The sequence below is a fragment of the Babylonia areolata genome, chromosome 7 (assembly GCF_041734735.1).
Source record: "Babylonia areolata isolate BAREFJ2019XMU chromosome 7, ASM4173473v1, whole genome shotgun sequence".
NCBI classification, from domain to species: Eukaryota; Metazoa; Mollusca; class Gastropoda; order Neogastropoda; family Buccinidae; genus Babylonia; species Babylonia areolata.
Window position 1 is genome coordinate 45189925 of NC_134882.1, and position 17500 is coordinate 45207424.

Consider the following 17500-nt stretch of genomic DNA (forward strand, 5'->3'; position numbering starts at 1 on the left):
CTTTTCAAGGGCTGAGAGAGAGAGAGAGAGAGAGAGAGAGAGAGAGAGAGAGAGAGAGAGAGAGAGAGAGAGAGAGAGAGAGCAAATAGACTTAGCACAAAGATTGAGGAGTTATATACTGAATGTTTTCCTTCACCCAAGACTGCACACGGTTTTTATCCGCACACATTATAGTTGTGAATAAATGAATAGATAAATAGATAAATATATTTATCAATAAACAGCGCTGTGGCATGAACTAGGGATGAGGACTTATGTTACACAGCCTCAAACGACCATCCACCCCCTCACTTCCGCTCGCTCACCCTCCCGCTAGATTTTTACCCACTAGTCGTACTGGGCTATCCTGGAATAATTCTCCAGGGTACTTTGCAGATCGCTGACAATGGATGACAGGATCTTTCACGTGCGCATTTGATCTTCTGCGTGCTGTAAACACACGAAGGGGGTTCAGGCACTAGCAGGACTGCACATGTGTTGAACTGGGAGATCGGAAAAATCTCCATCCTTTACCATCCTTTGCCCACCAGGCGCCGTCACCGAGATTCGAACCTGGGACCCTCAGATTGAAAGTTCAACCCTTTAACCACTCGGCTTTTGTGCCCGTCACCCGTGCGGTTCATTTCAAGCTAGCCTAGAACGACATTTGTAATTTTTTCGAGAAGAGGCAAAAAGAACCTAGTGTGTGTGTGTGTGTGTGTGTGTGTGTGTGTGTGTGTGTGTGTGTGTGTGTGTGTGTGTGTGTGTGTGTGTTTCCTTCAGTTTAACGTCTATTCACTATAAGATTTTTTTAGACGGAAAGGAGTAAAGTAGTGGATAAAGGAAAGGAAATGCATGTGAATATTAGTGTAAAAAAGTGTTCCCCTCCCCCCCCCCCCCCCCCCCCCCCCACCCACACACACACACACACCCAGCCTCCTCCCTCCCTCCTGTACACACGCACAACTGTCATTGGCCTGATGGAAAGAAAACAGACTATTTGCAGCCTGCCACAACTTGCGCAAAATCTGACACAAACAAAACAAAGCAAAAAAAAAAAAAAAAAAAAAAAAAAGAAAAAAGAGACCAAGACATTTTCAGCTATTTCTCCGTGACTGTTTCTTCATTTCTTCATTACATACTTTTTTCATTACATTCTTCTTCTTCTTCTTCTTCTTCTTCTTCTTCTTCTTCTTCTTCTTCTTCATCACATCCCCCTCCTCCTCCTTCTTCTGATTCTGCTCCTTCTCATTATTACTAGTAGTAGTAGTAGTAGTAGTAGTAGTAGTAGTAGTAGTAGTAGTAGTAGTAGTAGTAGTAGTAGATCGGTTGTAGTAGAGTAGTTAGTCGTAGAATTAACAAAAAAAAACATATCATCATCATCATACCCCACCACGTTCGCAAGTCCATCTTTTTTTTCGCCCCTTTTCCTCACAGTGTGCGACCTGATCGCCCATGACGTCATCGCCATCGTGGGCGTCACCAACGCCTCCTCCCTGCCCACCATCCAGTCCTACAGCGCCACCTTCCACGTGCCCTTCCTCAGCCTGGGCTCCTCGCAGAACGTCACCTCCCCCGCCCCCTTCCAGCTCTCCCTCCGGCCCCCAGTCATGGCGGCAGTGGTGGACCTGTTGCATCACCAAGGGTGCTCGTCAGCTCTCTACATGTATGACTCTGATGAAGGTAGGGGTCAAAAGGGGACTCGGTGGGGGGGTGGGAGATGGGGGGATGGGGGTGGCGGGGGGGGGTGTTGGGGGGGGGGATCTCGGGTGTAGGGGGAGGCCGGGGCAGTGTGTGTGTGTGGGGGGGGGGGGGGGGGGGGGGGGGGGGGGTTGCGTGTGTGTGTGTGTGTGTGTGTGTGTGTGTGTGTTCAATTTCATTTATTGTCTGTTCACATTAAGTGATATTAGACATGGAAAATAAAAGGACGGGGGAGGGAGGGTGCGGGGGTGGGGGGACGGGAAGGGAAAGGGATGAAAACAATACTGTTCACAATACTGTTAACACAACAACAATCTGACTATGTGAATAACTTTCCAACTCTAAAACATATAGGCATAAAAAAGAAGAAGAAAGTGATGACCAAAAAATAAAAAATAAAATAAAATGGAAACATTCAAAGGTTATGCCAACAATCCAGTTAGACTATTTTACATAGATTTGGAAAAAAAAAAAAAAAAAAAAAATCAGACTGTGATCAGTCCAAGAATTCTTCACACACAGGTATATGATATTTTAGCATATCGCAAATAAATATATAATCACTAGTGCGTGTGTGCATGTGTGTGTGTGTGTGTGTGTGTGTGTGTGTGTGTGTGTGTGTGTGTGTGTGTGTGTGTGTGTGTGCGAATAGCTACCTGTGTGGTGGGGGTGGTGGGGTTGTGTTTATGCCTCTGTGCGCATGCATATTTGTATTGAATGTATGTGTATGAGTGTGTGCATGCATGCACGTGTACCTGTTTGTGCAAGCGTGCTTGTGTATGTGTGCATGCGTGTGGATGCGTGTGAATGTGTGTCCGTGTGTGTGCGTGCGCGCGCGCGCGTGTGTGTGTGTGTGTTCGCGTATGCATGCTTATACGTATGCATGCCTGTATGCTATACTATGTATATAATTATCCAAGATTATGTCTGTCTTCTGTGCTAGGTTATATTTGTATGCTATGTATTATATATTTGTCATGCTGTGTGTTCGTGGTATGATGGGTTCGAGTGTGACATCATGTTAAAGTGGTTTCTTTAGTCATCGGTTTGTTTTTTTTTTCACAGGATGCAACTTGGAATATACACACAGCTGACGGCTTTATGCAGATCTTAATGGGAGTCTGGATGCTGAATATGAAGAGGGAGAGAGAGAGAGAGAGAGAGAGAGAGAGAGAGAGAGAGAGAGAGAGAGAGAGAGAGAGACAGACACGCAGACACACAGACACACAGACAGACAGACAAAAAAAGGGTTTCCCCTGCCCACCAGATTCATCGCTACTTCTTTCCTACTGACCCAATAACCCAATGCCCCATCCATCCATCAAAGCTGACGGAAGATCTTCAAACCTCCACACCCATATGCAAGCTTGCCATTAACACGTCACATTCATCATTGAAAAGAAAGAGGGAGGTGGAAAATGCACACAAAAAAATAAATAAAATATAAAAAAAAATAAAAAGGATAAGACGAATGCCATTTAGATTTCTTAAAGGTTATTTCTTCCTTCCTCGTCCGAAATATTTCCTTTTCCTTCTCTCCCTCCTCTCTTCACTCTCCATTCCATTCCATCTCTGTCTCTCTCTGTTTTTGTCTGTCTGTCTGTCTTTGTCTCTGTCTGTCTGTCTGCCTGTCTGTCTCTCGTTCTCTCTCTCTGTCTCTCTGTCTTTCTCTCTCTCTCTCTCACTCTCTCTCTCTCTCTCTCTCTCTCTCTCTCTCTCTCTCTCTCTCTCACCGTGACACGGGCCAGTGCAGACGCACTTTGCAGAGCTCTGTCACTTTTGTCTATCGTGACGGAAACAGACACAGTACAAGGCCAGAAATCTGCAAATAGTCACCTCCAGTACCATGCCATCGGTACCGCTTTCCTTTAGGGCGGTTTGTGGCTCCTTCGCGTCGATTTTCGTATTCTTCATGGCGAAGCGGGCAAGAGAGAAGGCGGCCACTCGTATCGCCATGTTGAGACCGAAAACCAGGTTAGCCGGTGTCATCCTTGGCTTGACCCTCACCTACTTGTTTTGGGGCAGTCTGCTTCTTCGCTGTGGAGACGTGGAGCAGAACCCGGGACCAGGACCCAAGACGGACAGCCTGCGGCAGACCAGACTCGGCAGTGCGGGACGTGTGACTGGAGTGGACAGGACTGGCGGAACTCCGGACAGAGGACAGGCGACGCCCCCTTCTCCCCAGGAGCCTTCACTCGCAGATCTGATGAGTATGCTACAGACTATAAACTGCAGGTTTGACGGCATGGACAGTAGGTTTGATGGCATGAATGACAGTATGAAAGAGCTGAAAGAACAGTATGGCACCCTGTACACTGACTTAAAGAATCTGAGGGAGGAGGTGGACACTTTGAAAAAAGAAAACATGGATCTAGCTAAGCAAAACTCTGATCTTTTGGACCGAGTAGATCAACTGGAAAGAAAAACTGACGATCTAGAAGGAAGGTCTAAACGAAATAACCTCATCTTTTATGGCATTTCAAGAGGTCAAAATGAAACAAATGAGCAAGCTGAAGGGAAACTGAGGGATGTTTTTACTGATAAATTGGACATGGTCGATGACGTTGAGTTCGAGCGCGTTCACAGACTGAATGCAAAGCCTGACTCCCCAATTATTGCATGCTGCTCCTTTTATAAGGATAAGGTAAAAGTTTTGAAAGCAAAAAAGAAACTGAAAGGCAGCAGTATTTTTGTGGGAGAAGATTTCTCTTTGCGTGTCAGGGAGATCAGGCGTCAGCTGTCACCCCACCTGAAGAGGGCAAGGGAGGAAGGGAAAAGGGCTGTAATGGTCTTTGATCATTTAATCATCGATGGCAAGAAATTCTTTCTGGATGACCGTCTTGGTCTGAAAGAAAGCAAATAGGGAAACGGCCGGCCAGTTGATGAAAAATGTCCCTCCCTGGGTGTGAGAGAGAAAGGGAAGCTGGAAACGGTAACACCGGTGCATTTGCCTGTCACTGGTGTCAGTGACAGCGCTGAGCTCTGCTCGGTGAACCAGAACAGCTCTGTGAATCTGACGTCTGATTGCACGTGCAGACAAGAGGCAAGCACGGTGTGTTCGTTTGACACACATGACACACAGAATGTAAATAAACCTTTTTCTTTCTTACTGTGGAATGTCAACGGATTGTGTTCGAAACTTATTGATCCTGATTTTTTGTCGTTTATCTTTAAGTTTGATTTTATTTGTCTGGTTGAGACTTTCATGGAAGAGTGCCGATCAGATATGTTTCCTGGCTACACTTTATTTTGTAAATCAGCTGTTAAGTTCACCAAACAAGGGAGACGATCAGGTGGAGTGATTTGTTTGATAAAGGATGAATTTTGTCATTTTGTTAAAAATATTGATGTGACTCATTCTAATTTTTGTGTATTTCTGATTGATAAGATGTTATTTGGTCTTGATAAAGATATATTGTATTTTTGCTCGTATATTCCCCCAGAAAGCTCTCCTTTTTATACTTATTTTGATATTGATAATGGGATTTGTATACTTGAAGACTGTCTGACTGATTGTTTATTGGCACACGATGCTTATGTTATATTAAATGGTGATTTGAATAGTAGGACTTCAAACATCTGTCAAGATCTGTCTGTGAAAGATGATTTTATTATGCAGCATGACAGTAGGTCTGTTAGTACATCTCGGCGTTCTGAAGATTGTTTCTTAAATAATTATGGAAAATTACTGCTGAATATGTGCACTGCTTTAGGTTTGAATATTTTGAATGGTGTATGTGAGGGCGACCGTGAAGGTCGCTATACATATATTTCTGAAGCTGGAAGCAGTGTCAATGATTATTTTATATTTTCAAAAGAACTTTTCACCATTGTATTTGATTCAAGTGAATTAATTGTGTCTGAACGCATTGATTCTGATCATTTACCACTTATACTCCATGTTGTTTTTCCTAAAGGGAAGAATCTTGATGTCACTGAACAAGAGCAAGACATAGTCATTGAAAAAATTATATGGAATGAGGAATATGCTGATTTGTTTCGTGATACTCTAAGGAATGATGAAATGAGAACTAAAATTGATAATGCAATAGATTTAATAGATGTGGATGTAAATGATGCATTGTTATTGTTTAATGAATGTATAAAAGAAAGTGCAGAATGTATGAAAAAATGTGTGCGTGTCAATAACAAGAAGGCACGTGATGATTGGTTTGATCAAGAGTGTACCATGAGTAAAAGAAACGTAAGGTCTTTGTTAAGAGTTTGTCGACGGACATTAAAAACAGAAGACGTGGATGTTTATTTGATTGCGAGAAGAGAGTATAAACATTTGATAAAGAGAAAAAAGAAAGAATTTAATAGATCTTTAATAGATAAGCTTGTAGCTTCTATAGATTGTCAAAAGGAATTTTGGAATAATATCAGTAAACTCTCTTTTAAAAGAAAACAACCAAGACATAACATTGAAATAGATACTTGGTTTAAACATTTTCAGCAGTTGTTACAACCAAATGTAGATAATGTGGAAAATGAAGCTGTACATGATGATGATATACTTGATGATGACACAGATCAATACATGAATAGACCAATATCTAAAGAAGAGGTACTGCTGGCAATAAGGAAACTTAAAAATGGTAAAGCAGCTGGCCCTGATGGAATCATTGGTGAACTGTTTAAGAATTGCACTGATCATATAGTTCCTTTCTTTCTTAAATTATTCAATAAATTATTTGAAAAGGGTATTTACCCCATTAACTGGATTGAATCAATAATTTTGCCCATTTATAAGAAAGGTGATGTAAATAATCCCAATAACTATAGAGGTATTTCCCTAAGTGACATAAGTGGTAAATTATATGGAATGATTATCAATAAGAGATTGCAAGAATGGGTGGATGAAAATGACATCACAGGTGACCACCAAGCCGGTTTTAAAAAAGGATACTCTACTGTAGACCACATGTTTACGTTGCTTGCATTAGTACAGAAACAGTTTTCGTTTAATCGTAAGTTGTATGTTGCTTTCATTGATTTCGAAAAGGCATTTGATTCTGTTAATCGTAATCTTTTGTGGCCAGTTCTACTTAGGAATGGTATAAGAGGTAAACTTTACAAATGTGTAAAAAGCATGTATAATGTAGTAAGATCTAGAGTTCGCTGCGGCGCTAAACTGACTGAATTCATTAACTGTACAGCTGGGGTTAGACAGGGAGATGCCTGCAGTCCAATTTTGTTTTCTTTATTCATTAATGATTTAGCAATCCAAGTAATTAATAATGGAAGACATGGGGCTTTGTTTCCGATTGATTCTTTTGAATTATTCATACTTTTGTTAGCTGATGATGTTATTCTGATTTCAGAAACTGTTATAGGGTTACAAACACAGTTGAACAACCTTCACCATGCAGCAGTTTCACTCCAATTAAAAGTTAATATGTTGAAAAGTAATATCATAGTATTTCGTAAGGGTGGCTACTTGAGCAGCAGAGAAAGATGGGTGTATGATGGTAGTTTGATGCCAGTTGTCAATGTTTACAAATATCTGGGCATATTTTTCTCCACACGCTTGAGTTTCGTTGGGGCATGCAAAGATCTAGCAAGCAGAGCCAAAAATGCATTGATTTGTATTATGAAAAAGTTGCATATGCTCAATAATGTTTCCTTTGATTTGTTTATCAAATTATTTGACACACAAGTGCAGCCTGTTGTGCAATACGGCTCTGAATTGTGGGGTCTAGACAAAGCTGCTGTTCACTGTGAATCAGTCCACACTTTTGCATTAAAGAGATTTTTAGGAGTAGATAGGCAAACGCCAAATGACTTAGTATATGGTGAAACGAATCGATACCCGTTATATCTAGTTTCTGCAGTAAGGTGTATACGTTATTGGTTTAGATTACTTCAAATGGATCATAACAGAATACCCCGCAAAGCTTATGATATGCTATATGATTTAGATACTAGAGGCAGAGTGAACTGGGTAACCAAGATTCGCCATTGTTTGTTTGAATATGGATTTGGATTTGTTTGGTTAAACCAAGGTGTTGGTAGCATCCAGGCGTTTATCGGTGTGTTTCGACAACGTCTAATTGATTGTAGATGGCAGAAGTGGTCTGATCATATTCAGAATAGTGAAAGATTTAGTTTCTATAAGAATTTTTGCAGTGTGTCTGATCTGAAACCTTACTTAGTGTTGAATATGGATAGACATTTAAAATATATGACAACAAGATTTAGATTTGGCATTACAGAATTAGCGGTCCATCATTACAGATACAGAACATGTAACGACAGTGATCTGACCTGTCCATTATGTAAAGAATCACAAGAAAATGAGATACACTTTGTTCTTTGCTGTCCAGTTTTAAGGAACATTCGAGAGGAGTTTATTCAGCCTAAATATTATAGTAAACCTACGTTGTTTAAATTGAACTTATTGATGTCATCTACTTCCCCTGAAGTTGTTCGCAAATTTTCACTATTTCTATACAAAGCTTTCAAATTCAGAGAAATGGCTACTTCGTGAAAATGCTGTATGTATTCTTTTGTTTGTTTGTTTGTTTGTTTTTTGTTGTTTTTTTTTCTTTTATTGTCCTACACATTGAACTGTAATGCTGGTATATTTTTGTTTGACTGTGTTTATTGATGCTCACAGTGTCGTGATGTATTGTTTGTAAAATAATGTTCACATTCCCCTTCATAAGGGGCCTAGGCCTATACATGAATAAACCATCTTGAATCTTGAATCTTGAATCTCTCTCTCTCTCTGTGTTGAGCTTCAAGCTCTCTATCTTAACCTCCGTCTGCTAAAGTTTTTGAATCTCTCTCTCTCTCTCTCTCTCTCTCTCTCTCTCTCTCTCTCTCTCTCTCTCTCTCTCTCTCTCTCTCATTCACTCTCTCTGTGTTGAGCTTCAAGCTCTCTGTCTTAATCTCCGTCTGTCTGCTTATGTGTGTTTGTAGTGTCTTACTCTCTGATTCTGATTCAGTATTTTCATCCCTGCGTCCCTTTCTCTCTCTCTTTATACAAACACGAACACAGATACAGACAGACACACACACACACACACACACACACACACACACACACATACACACACTCTCTCTATATCTATCTATCTATCTATATCTCTCTCTCTCTCTCTCTGTTTTTGCCCCCCACCCCATCTCCCTCTCTCTATTTTCCACCCACTCGTCCATTATTCAAGTGCCATCCCCATTACCAACATGTCAAACCACCACACATGCCCCGACTGACATTAAAAAAACAACAAAAACAAAGCAAAACAAAAACAAGAATTAGATCAGAAAATAATGGGAAGGAACTGAAATGCCGTGGCAATTATTTCTCTCCAGATACACGTGCACAATGTAAACGAGTAATACAAATCGATTTACGATGCAGCCAAGCATCTGTCCATCTTCAATTTCTCCTTTCTTTTCCTTCTCCCTTTCTAATCTCTTTGTTCCATGCGATTTTCCAGGTCTTCTTCTGTTGTTAGCAGTTCTCTACAGATATCACGTTTCCAGGCTTGATTAATTAACAATACCTATCCATGTCTGAAAGCCGTCTGTGATAGCTTTCCGAGACTTTTCCTTAATATTGATGGCGCCTTAAAAAAAAAAAAAAATAAAATAAAATAAAATGAACAGTGAAAAAAAGTCTCTAATCCCTTAGAAATATTTTTCCTGTTGCTGTCCTCGCTGAATCGTACTTTATCATTCCCTTGGAATAGGTGATTCCTGATTGTTTTTGCGTTGTTGTTGTTGGTGGTGGTGGTGGTGTTGATGGTGGTGGTGGTGGTGGTGGTGTTTTGTACCAAGTTGGTTCAACAATAAAAACGATAGCATGTGGTGCAGGTGGTATATTCCAGCAAGCAAAAGCGAAGAGCGATGAGCTACCATAACAACACAACAGTGAGCTCAATCATATTAATCATGAGCTACCAACGCGCGCAATGACTGCAGAATAGGTCGGGGTTGGGAGGGAGGGGTGGGGGGGGGGGGGGGGGGGGGGGGGGGGGGGGGGGGGGGTTGGGGATGTTGTTGATTTTTTTTTTTTTTTTCTTTTTTTGTTATCTCTTCTTTTTCTCTGCATCAATGTTTGTTTGACCGACTGACCAAGACATGAGCGAGGTTACAGGATCACGACTGGTAATGACCATGTGGAAGCGCGCGATTCTCAGCGTGTTTAGCTACCCAGCTTTCATTATTAAAACGATATTGATTCTCGGCAACGAAAAAAAAGAATAGCCGTTTTTCCCCTCAGATTTTACCATTTCGGGAAATAATATTCAGCATGCTTGATTTTTTTTTTTTTTTTTTAAACACGTTTAAAATCTGCTGCTGTTGCCATCGCGTTTCTTATGCTTATTATAAATAATCTGCGCGCGCATCAGTTGCGAAAGGTCGGGTCAAAAGGTGAAGGCAACGAGGTCAGAGCGAGGCTTTGCAAGACTGAGATGTCTGCATGCGTGTGCCGATTATGCTCTCTGGCGACCAATATTGTGATGGTTGGTACGTCTGAGCCACCCCTTTGAATAATCCTGGCCCCCCCTCTCTCTGCGTGTCTCACTTATCCAAATGCACGCAGTTGTATAGGAAATGCAAGAGAGACATACGCAAAATGGGGGCGTGGGGGGTTAGGGGGGCGGGGGAGGGGTGGGGGGGGGGGGAGGGGTCGGGGGGGTGGCGGATGAAAATGTGCAGTGCCCAGATATGAATAATAAAAAAAATAATAATAAAAAATAAAAAAAATCAAAAAAAATCGGCGCCTTAGACTTTGCCGTGCAGACAAATCGATAAGGTAATTTCAGCCTGTACAAAAAAAAAAAAAAAAAAAAAAAAAAAAAAAAAACCCACCACGGATTGCACGAGCTCTTCGTTGCTTTCATGTTTTCTTCAGTGTAGTGTCTTGTCTCAGGCACCACAGACTTCCTCTTTCCTTTTCTGTGCACGGTCTTATTATCGTTGTATGCTCCCCTGCTCCTTCTCCTATGTCCGTGTCAGCGACCTTCTGTTTGTTGGAAGGAAGGTGATAAAACAGTCAGGCTTTTTTTTTTTTTTTTTTTTTTTTTTTTTTTGCGTGGGATTTTTTTTTTTTTTTTTTTTTTTTTTTTTTTTTTTTTTTGTGGGATTTTTTTTTTTTTTTTTTTTTTTTTTTTAAACAGGTGTTCTGGAATCTATCACATGCCACGCATCTCTACCTCCCCTCTTCAACAAGTCATCTAGCAAAAAAAAAAAAAAAATAAAATAAATAAAATAAAATAAAATAAAATAAAGTAAAACAAAATAAAATAAATTAATAAAATGGGCGTTTCTGTGCTGTGTGGAGTTCAAGATACGACTGGCATTTCTTTCTTTTTCCTCTCTTATCTGCCTTTCTCTTCCGGATCAGGTTTTAATAAACGGATTTCTCGTGACGTTCGGTTACCTTCTGTCGTTTTCTGTTTTTCTCCTTTTTTTTTTTTTTTTCTTTGTAGCTGTATTCGTGTCTACCTTTGTGTCTTTCAATCCGTCAAAATGTATATAGTTTATATATATATATATATATATATATATATATATATATATATATATATATATATATATATATATATATAAACAGAGAGAGAGAGAGAGAGAGAGAGAGAGAGAGATCTATCCCTGTCTGTGTGTGTGTGTGTGTGTGTGTGTGTGTGTGTGTGTGTGTGTGTGTGTGTGACGTTGTGCTCGTGTCAATATAGTTGCTTGTGCATGCTGCGTTTTGTTTTATGAATGTAAACGGCTTTTTGGAAAAAAACAAAACAAAAAAACAACCAACATATATTGGAAAGAAAATCATTCCATACACAAAAGCAACAAAAAAATAGTAAACTCGCCAAGCAATCATCTAATAAACAACAACAACAACAAAATAAAACGGAACAATTGAATACACAAATTATATTCTGCGATGCGTTTGAGAAACTAATCGTTACTGTCAGTTCTATTAACCGCTTCAGTCAGAAATTGCGCACCATTGCTTCCACATTTGTCTGAAATTTGGAGTGTCCCGAATACTTCCTTTTTCTGTTCCTTTTTTTTCTTTCTTTCTGTCTTTTTTTTTTTTTTTTTTTTTTTTTTTTTTGTATGATGCTCTGTCAGTGTCTTCCAAGTCCGGATTTGGACGTCAAGTTACGAAATATGTTTCAGAAACTGATTGGTTTCGAATGCGTCAAAAAGCAAGTTCTTGTTGTTTTTTATGCAGGCTTTTAAGCTTTCCAGTCATCGCTTTTTTCCTACATGCATAGCTCCTTTCATCTTTAATTGTTAACTGGTTTATGCCGTGTGTGTGTGTGTGTGCAGCTTGAGATATGACTGATGTTTTATGATATTAAAGTCCCTCACTCCTTCCCTCTCCATCTCTGTCTCTCTGTCGCTGTCTCTCTGTCTGTCTGCCTGTCTCTGTCTCTGTCTCTTTCTCTCTCTATCAATCTCTCTCATTAAATTGAGTCTGTTAATGTCAAGCTACAATAAAGACGTTCCTGATTTTTCCTTGTTTCTGTATAAGGCTTTCAAACTTATAGAAAAAGTTAATTCGTTAAACTGATATATATATATATATATATATATATATATATATATATATATATATATATATATATATATATATTGTTGTTGTTGTTTTTGTTGTTCTTGTTGTTCTTGGTTATCTGCATTAATTCTCGTTTGCTTGTGTTGATTTATTAAGTTGTACAATGTTCATGTGAACCCCTTCACTTGGGGTTGAAACCTATATGTGAATGAACCTTTTAGTTCAATTCATTTCAATTCTGCTGTCTCTGTGTGTGTGTCTCTGTCTCTGTCTCTGTCTCTGTCTCTGTCTCTCTCTCTCTCTCTCTCTCTCTCTCTCTCTCTCTCTCTCTCTCTCTCTCTCTCTCTCTCTCCGAGAACTGACCTTTTCAAATCTACTCTTTTAATCTTTGATGTTTTATTGTAAAATAATCTTTCGGCCATTCTCATTGTGCAATCTTGGCTTAATGTATTAAAAATGTGCTCGTTCGTAACTCTTGGAAGAATTACAAACACACTAGACAACTCTCTCTCTCTCTCTCTCTCTCTCTCTCTCTCTCTCTCTCTCTCTCTCTCTCTCTCTTCTGTCGTCTCTCTCCCTCTTTTTTCCTTCTCTCTCTCTCTCTCTCTCTCTCTCTCTCTCTCTCTCTCTCTCTCTCTCTCTCTCTCTCTCTCTCTCTCTCTCACTATCTGTCTGTCTGTCGTTATCTCCCACCCCATCTCTCTCTGTGTCTGTTTATCGTTCTTCCCCTTCTCTCTCCCCCCCCCCCTCTCTCTCTCTCTCTCTCTCTTTCCTTTACTCTCTTGCACTCTTCTCTCCTTCCTTTCCTTCCTTCTTTCTTTGTTGTTGTTGTTGTTGGAGGGGAAGGAGTGTTTTATTGTGCGGGTTTTTATTGATTTTGTTGTTGTTGTTGTTGTTTTGTTTTGTTTTGAAGAATTTACTTTTGTACATGCATTTTTCTTAACCCCATCCTCGGCGGGCTGGATGTTAAAAAAAAAAAAAAAAAAAAGAAAAAAAAGCAATTGTGCTCATTCTCTTACCCTCTTGAAATAAAATTTCATTCGTTCGTTCGTTCTTTCTTTCTTTCTGCCCAGGCCTCATGAGGATCCAGGACTTGTTCCAGGCCATCAACATTCGGGAGCTTTACCTGGAGCTGGACGTCAGGCGCATAGGGGACAGAGGCCACGTGACCGAAATCTCCAAAATCATTGGCTCCCTGCACCCGAGGCGAGAAATCTGCCTCGTTCTCGACGTAGAGAGGCTGGACGCTAAAGCCATCATCAGCGTTGTGCACGGAGTGAGGATTTCGTTTGTTTGTTTGTTTGTTTGTTTGTTTTTGTTTTTTGCTGTGCCTTGCTTTGTTTTGTTTTTTGCTTTGGCCTTGTGGTAATGCGCTTGGTGTAATAGCCGAACTCTACCCCTGGTTAGTTTATACCCCCGGGTATTCCTCCCCCCCCCCCCCCCCCCCCCTCTCTCTCTCTCTCTCTCTCTCTCTCTCTCTCTCTCTCTCTCTCTCTCTCACCACCCATCTATTCGTTTTTTCTTACTTTATTCTTCTTTCGATCAACCTATTTCATTCAAGAATGTGTCGCATGATGTGGGTGTCTATGTTTTCCTTGTCCGACTTTCTTGCTTTTCGCTTGTCTGTCTGTCTGTCTGTCCGTCCGTATGCGCCAATAAGCCACTCTTTACTTACAACCCATACCCGCCATAACGACACATAATTTTAGGTCAACTTAGAATGTAGGTGATTTAGATCTGACAGCCCCCTTACGTAATTTGCACTCTGGATCGATGACTTGAGTCTGGACGTTACTCGTTAAATATCAGCCATTTTCCCCGTACATTTTAGTCGTGTTTTTTGATATAATAAGAAAATGTAAGATATTGATTTTATCAATTAAGAAGAATAGAAACGAACTAAAAGATAAAAAGTGTGTGTGTGTGTGTGTGTGTGTGTGTGTGTGTGTGTGTGTGTGTGTGTGTGTGTGAGAGAGAGAGTAAGTGAGTGAATGTGTGTGTGTATGAGTGAGTGAGTGAGTGAGTGTGTGTATGTGTGTGTTGTGTGTGTGTGTGTGTGTGTGTGTGTGTGTGTGTGTGTGTGTCTGTGTCTGTGTGTGTCTGTGTGTGTCCGTGTGTGTGCTTGTGAAATCAAGATAAAAAGGATGGTCTGTTCGATACTGTAACAAAAGAGGTAGTCGATTTTTATCCATTATGTTTTTATTCATGTATTTGTATCCGTTTTTCAGGGTGCACCGACTGTGAAAGATGTCATTCTCGTCACTTTGGTAAGCCTTGGAAAGAGAGAGAGAGAGAGAGAGAGAGAGACAGACAGACAGACAGACAGAGAGACAGACACAGACACAGAGAAACAGACAGAGACAGTCAGACAGAGACAGACAGACAGAGATACAGAGGGAGAGAGACAGACAGACAGACAGACAGACAAAGACAGAGACAGAGACACTGAGGGAGAGAGAGAGAGAGAGAATATAGATTTTTACAGTGAACCCCGTGCTATCCCATCTGTTCTACATGTCCAATTTCCCTGTATGTAGCCTACACGAAATGTCCTGCATTCTTAAATCGATCTGCACTCGTCTGTTCTCCCCACCCACCCACCCATCCACCCTCTCACTCTCTGATGTGAGGGATCCTGTGCTCTAAGCATTTGAACGCCGCGCCAGTGGTACCTTCTTTCTTTTTCTACTCTACTCTTCCCTTAACCTTTCTTTCCTTTCCCTTCCTTTCCCTTCTGTTCTATTTCTCTCTGTGTATGGGTGTGTGTGTGTGTGTGTGTGTGTGTGTGTGTGTGTGTGTGTGTGTGTGTGTGTGTGTGTGTGTGTGTGTGCGTGCGTGCGTGCGTGCGTGTGTGTGTGTGTGTAAGTGTGTGTGTGTGTGTGTGATTATGTGTGTGTGTGTGTGTGTGTGTTTGCGCCTTATAAATATTATTATTATTAGTAGTAGTATTTTTATGTATTTATCTTTTCTTCTTTTTTTTTTAATTGTTGAATTTTATTTTATTCTATTCTATTATTTCTTTTTTTGTTATTTTATTTCATTTCATTTTGTTTTATTTTTATTACTTTTTTGTTGTTGGGTTTTTTGTTTTTTTTGTTATTTTATTTTATTCATTTTTTAATTTTTTTTTATCTTTTATTTTTTTGTTATTTTATTATTATTTCTATTTATTTTATTATTTTATTAATTTTTGTTTTTTTGTTTTGTTTTTTCTAGAGGCCTGACTAAGCGCGTTGGGTTACGCTGCTGGTCAGGCATCTGCTTGGCAGATGTGGTGTAGTGTATATGGAGTTGACCGAACGCAGTGACGCCTCCTTGAGCTACTGATACTGACACTGATACTGATACTCTTATTTCTATGACCTTCTGTCGTCAGGACGCCGACATGGCGTTGCACACGCTCCTCCAGGACCCAGACAACCGCCCGACAGGATTCAACATCACCGGTCTCCAGCTCGTGGCCTCCCTCCAGCCGTCCACCCACCATCACCACCACGCCCACCTCCATCCCCACCCCCAACACCCCAGCCTCCACCACCACCATCACCACCACCACCACCACACCCATCCTTCCTTCCATCACTTGTCGTCTCCGTCTTCTCCTCCTTCTCCTCCTTCTACATCTACTTCTCCTTCTTCCAGCAAAAACAACGAAGAACTCTCTACGGAAAAGGATGAGGGGGAGGGGAAGGGGGAGGAAGAGGAAGAGGAGGAGGAGGAGGAGGCTGAAAAAAGATCCAGTCTGGAACAGAGCCTTTCAGATACGAAGCTGAAATCCGCCGCTCGCTTCTCGTTACAAGAGACCGACAGGAGTGAGGGCTCCAGGGCTGATGAGCCTGGACGAGATGACCGGTGGGGTGATGCTGGTGGTGACCACCCTGAGCACAAACAGTCTCTCCGATCTTTGCAGGTTGATTTGGGGAGTGAAAATGATGATGACGATGATAATGATGATGATGATGACGACGAAGAAGAAGAGCCTGGTCGCGATCGTCGAGATCAGTCTGACTCTGACGCTGACTCTGACTCTGACTCCGCAGAACCTGAATATCAAGGTCACCATCCAGTCACCAGCCCCGGTAATGATGATGATAATGATAATGATGACGATGACGACGACGCCCCACACCTATCACATAACCCACTCTCATGGGCAGGATTGGATCCAACACACGGCAACAACAACAACAACAACAACAACAACAACAACAACCCCGCCTTTTTCAAGCCCCACCACCACCACCACCACCACCATCACAACCACCACCACCACCACCACCACCCGACAGACGCTGGCAATCCTAGAAGAGATGATGGCCTTGAGGTAGTTGTCGAAGCCTCTACAACTTCACCATCGCTCCCCTACCCCTCCCCCACCCCCTCCTCCTCTTCTTCCTCCTCCTCCAGAACGCCCCCAGCGGGAGCCACAAGGAGGAGCTGCGAGGCCCTGATCGTGGACTGCCTCAAGGTGCTGACGGCGGCCCTGGCTGACCTGTGGGACACCCTGGGCGACGTCCTGGGCAGCGCCTCTAGCCAGGACAGTCTGGAGGACATGTCTATCAAGTGCACTAACTTCGTCGTGGAGAAGAAGCAGCACGGGGCTGACCTCATGGAGGCCCTCAGATTGGTGAGTAGATCGGAACAGGACAGAACAGTAATGGAATAGTTTCAGTTTCAGTTTCAGTAGCTCAAGGAGGCGTCACTGCGTTCGGACAAATCCATATACGCTACACCACATCTGCCAAGCAGATGCTTGACCAGCAGCGTAACCCAAAGCGCTTAGTCAGGCCTTGAGAAAAATTTTTTTTTAAAGTAATGGAATAGAAAAGTTAAAAACAAAAAAAGTAGAATAGAAACATCAATGGGATGGGTAAGAATAGAATGGAAAAGTAACAGAATGGAAAACAGTAGAATAGAAATGTATGTAATGGGATAGGTAAGAGTAGAACAGAACGGTGGCAGTATAGAAAACGGTAGAATTAAGAAAAAGAATAGAACAGAAAAAAAATAGCGCAGAAAAGTGACAGAATAGAAAAGTAATAAAAATTAATAGAAAACAGTTGAGCAGAAAAGTAAAAACACTGAAAAGAAATAGGATAGGAAAGAGTAGATTTGAAAAGTAACAGAATAAAACAGTAATAGCATAGAAAAAAAAAGAGTAGAACAGAAAGAGTTGAATAGAAAAAGGTAACAAAACGGAAAACAGTAGAATAAAAAAGAGTAAAATCGACAATTAACGGAATGAAGGAATCGATTATCGATTATAAAAGAGTAGAACAGAAAGGAGTAAAACAGAAAAGTAAC

At 41.2% G+C, this 17500-nt stretch overlaps 1 protein-coding gene across 1 annotated transcript in view; it reads left to right on the top strand.

Annotated features, from left to right (window-relative positions):
- LOC143284280 (uncharacterized) overlaps window positions 1–17500 on the top strand; it is a 42367-nt gene that overhangs the window by 16378 nt on the left and 8489 nt on the right. Inside the window, exons 3-6 of the mRNA XM_076590973.1 lie at window positions 1417–1662; window positions 13270–13472; window positions 14425–14463; window positions 15573–16823. Of these exons, the coding sequence (XP_076447088.1) occupies window positions 1417–1662; window positions 13270–13472; window positions 14425–14463; window positions 15573–16823 (1739 nt within the window). The remainder of the gene's footprint in view (window positions 1–1416; window positions 1663–13269; window positions 13473–14424; window positions 14464–15572; window positions 16824–17500) is intronic.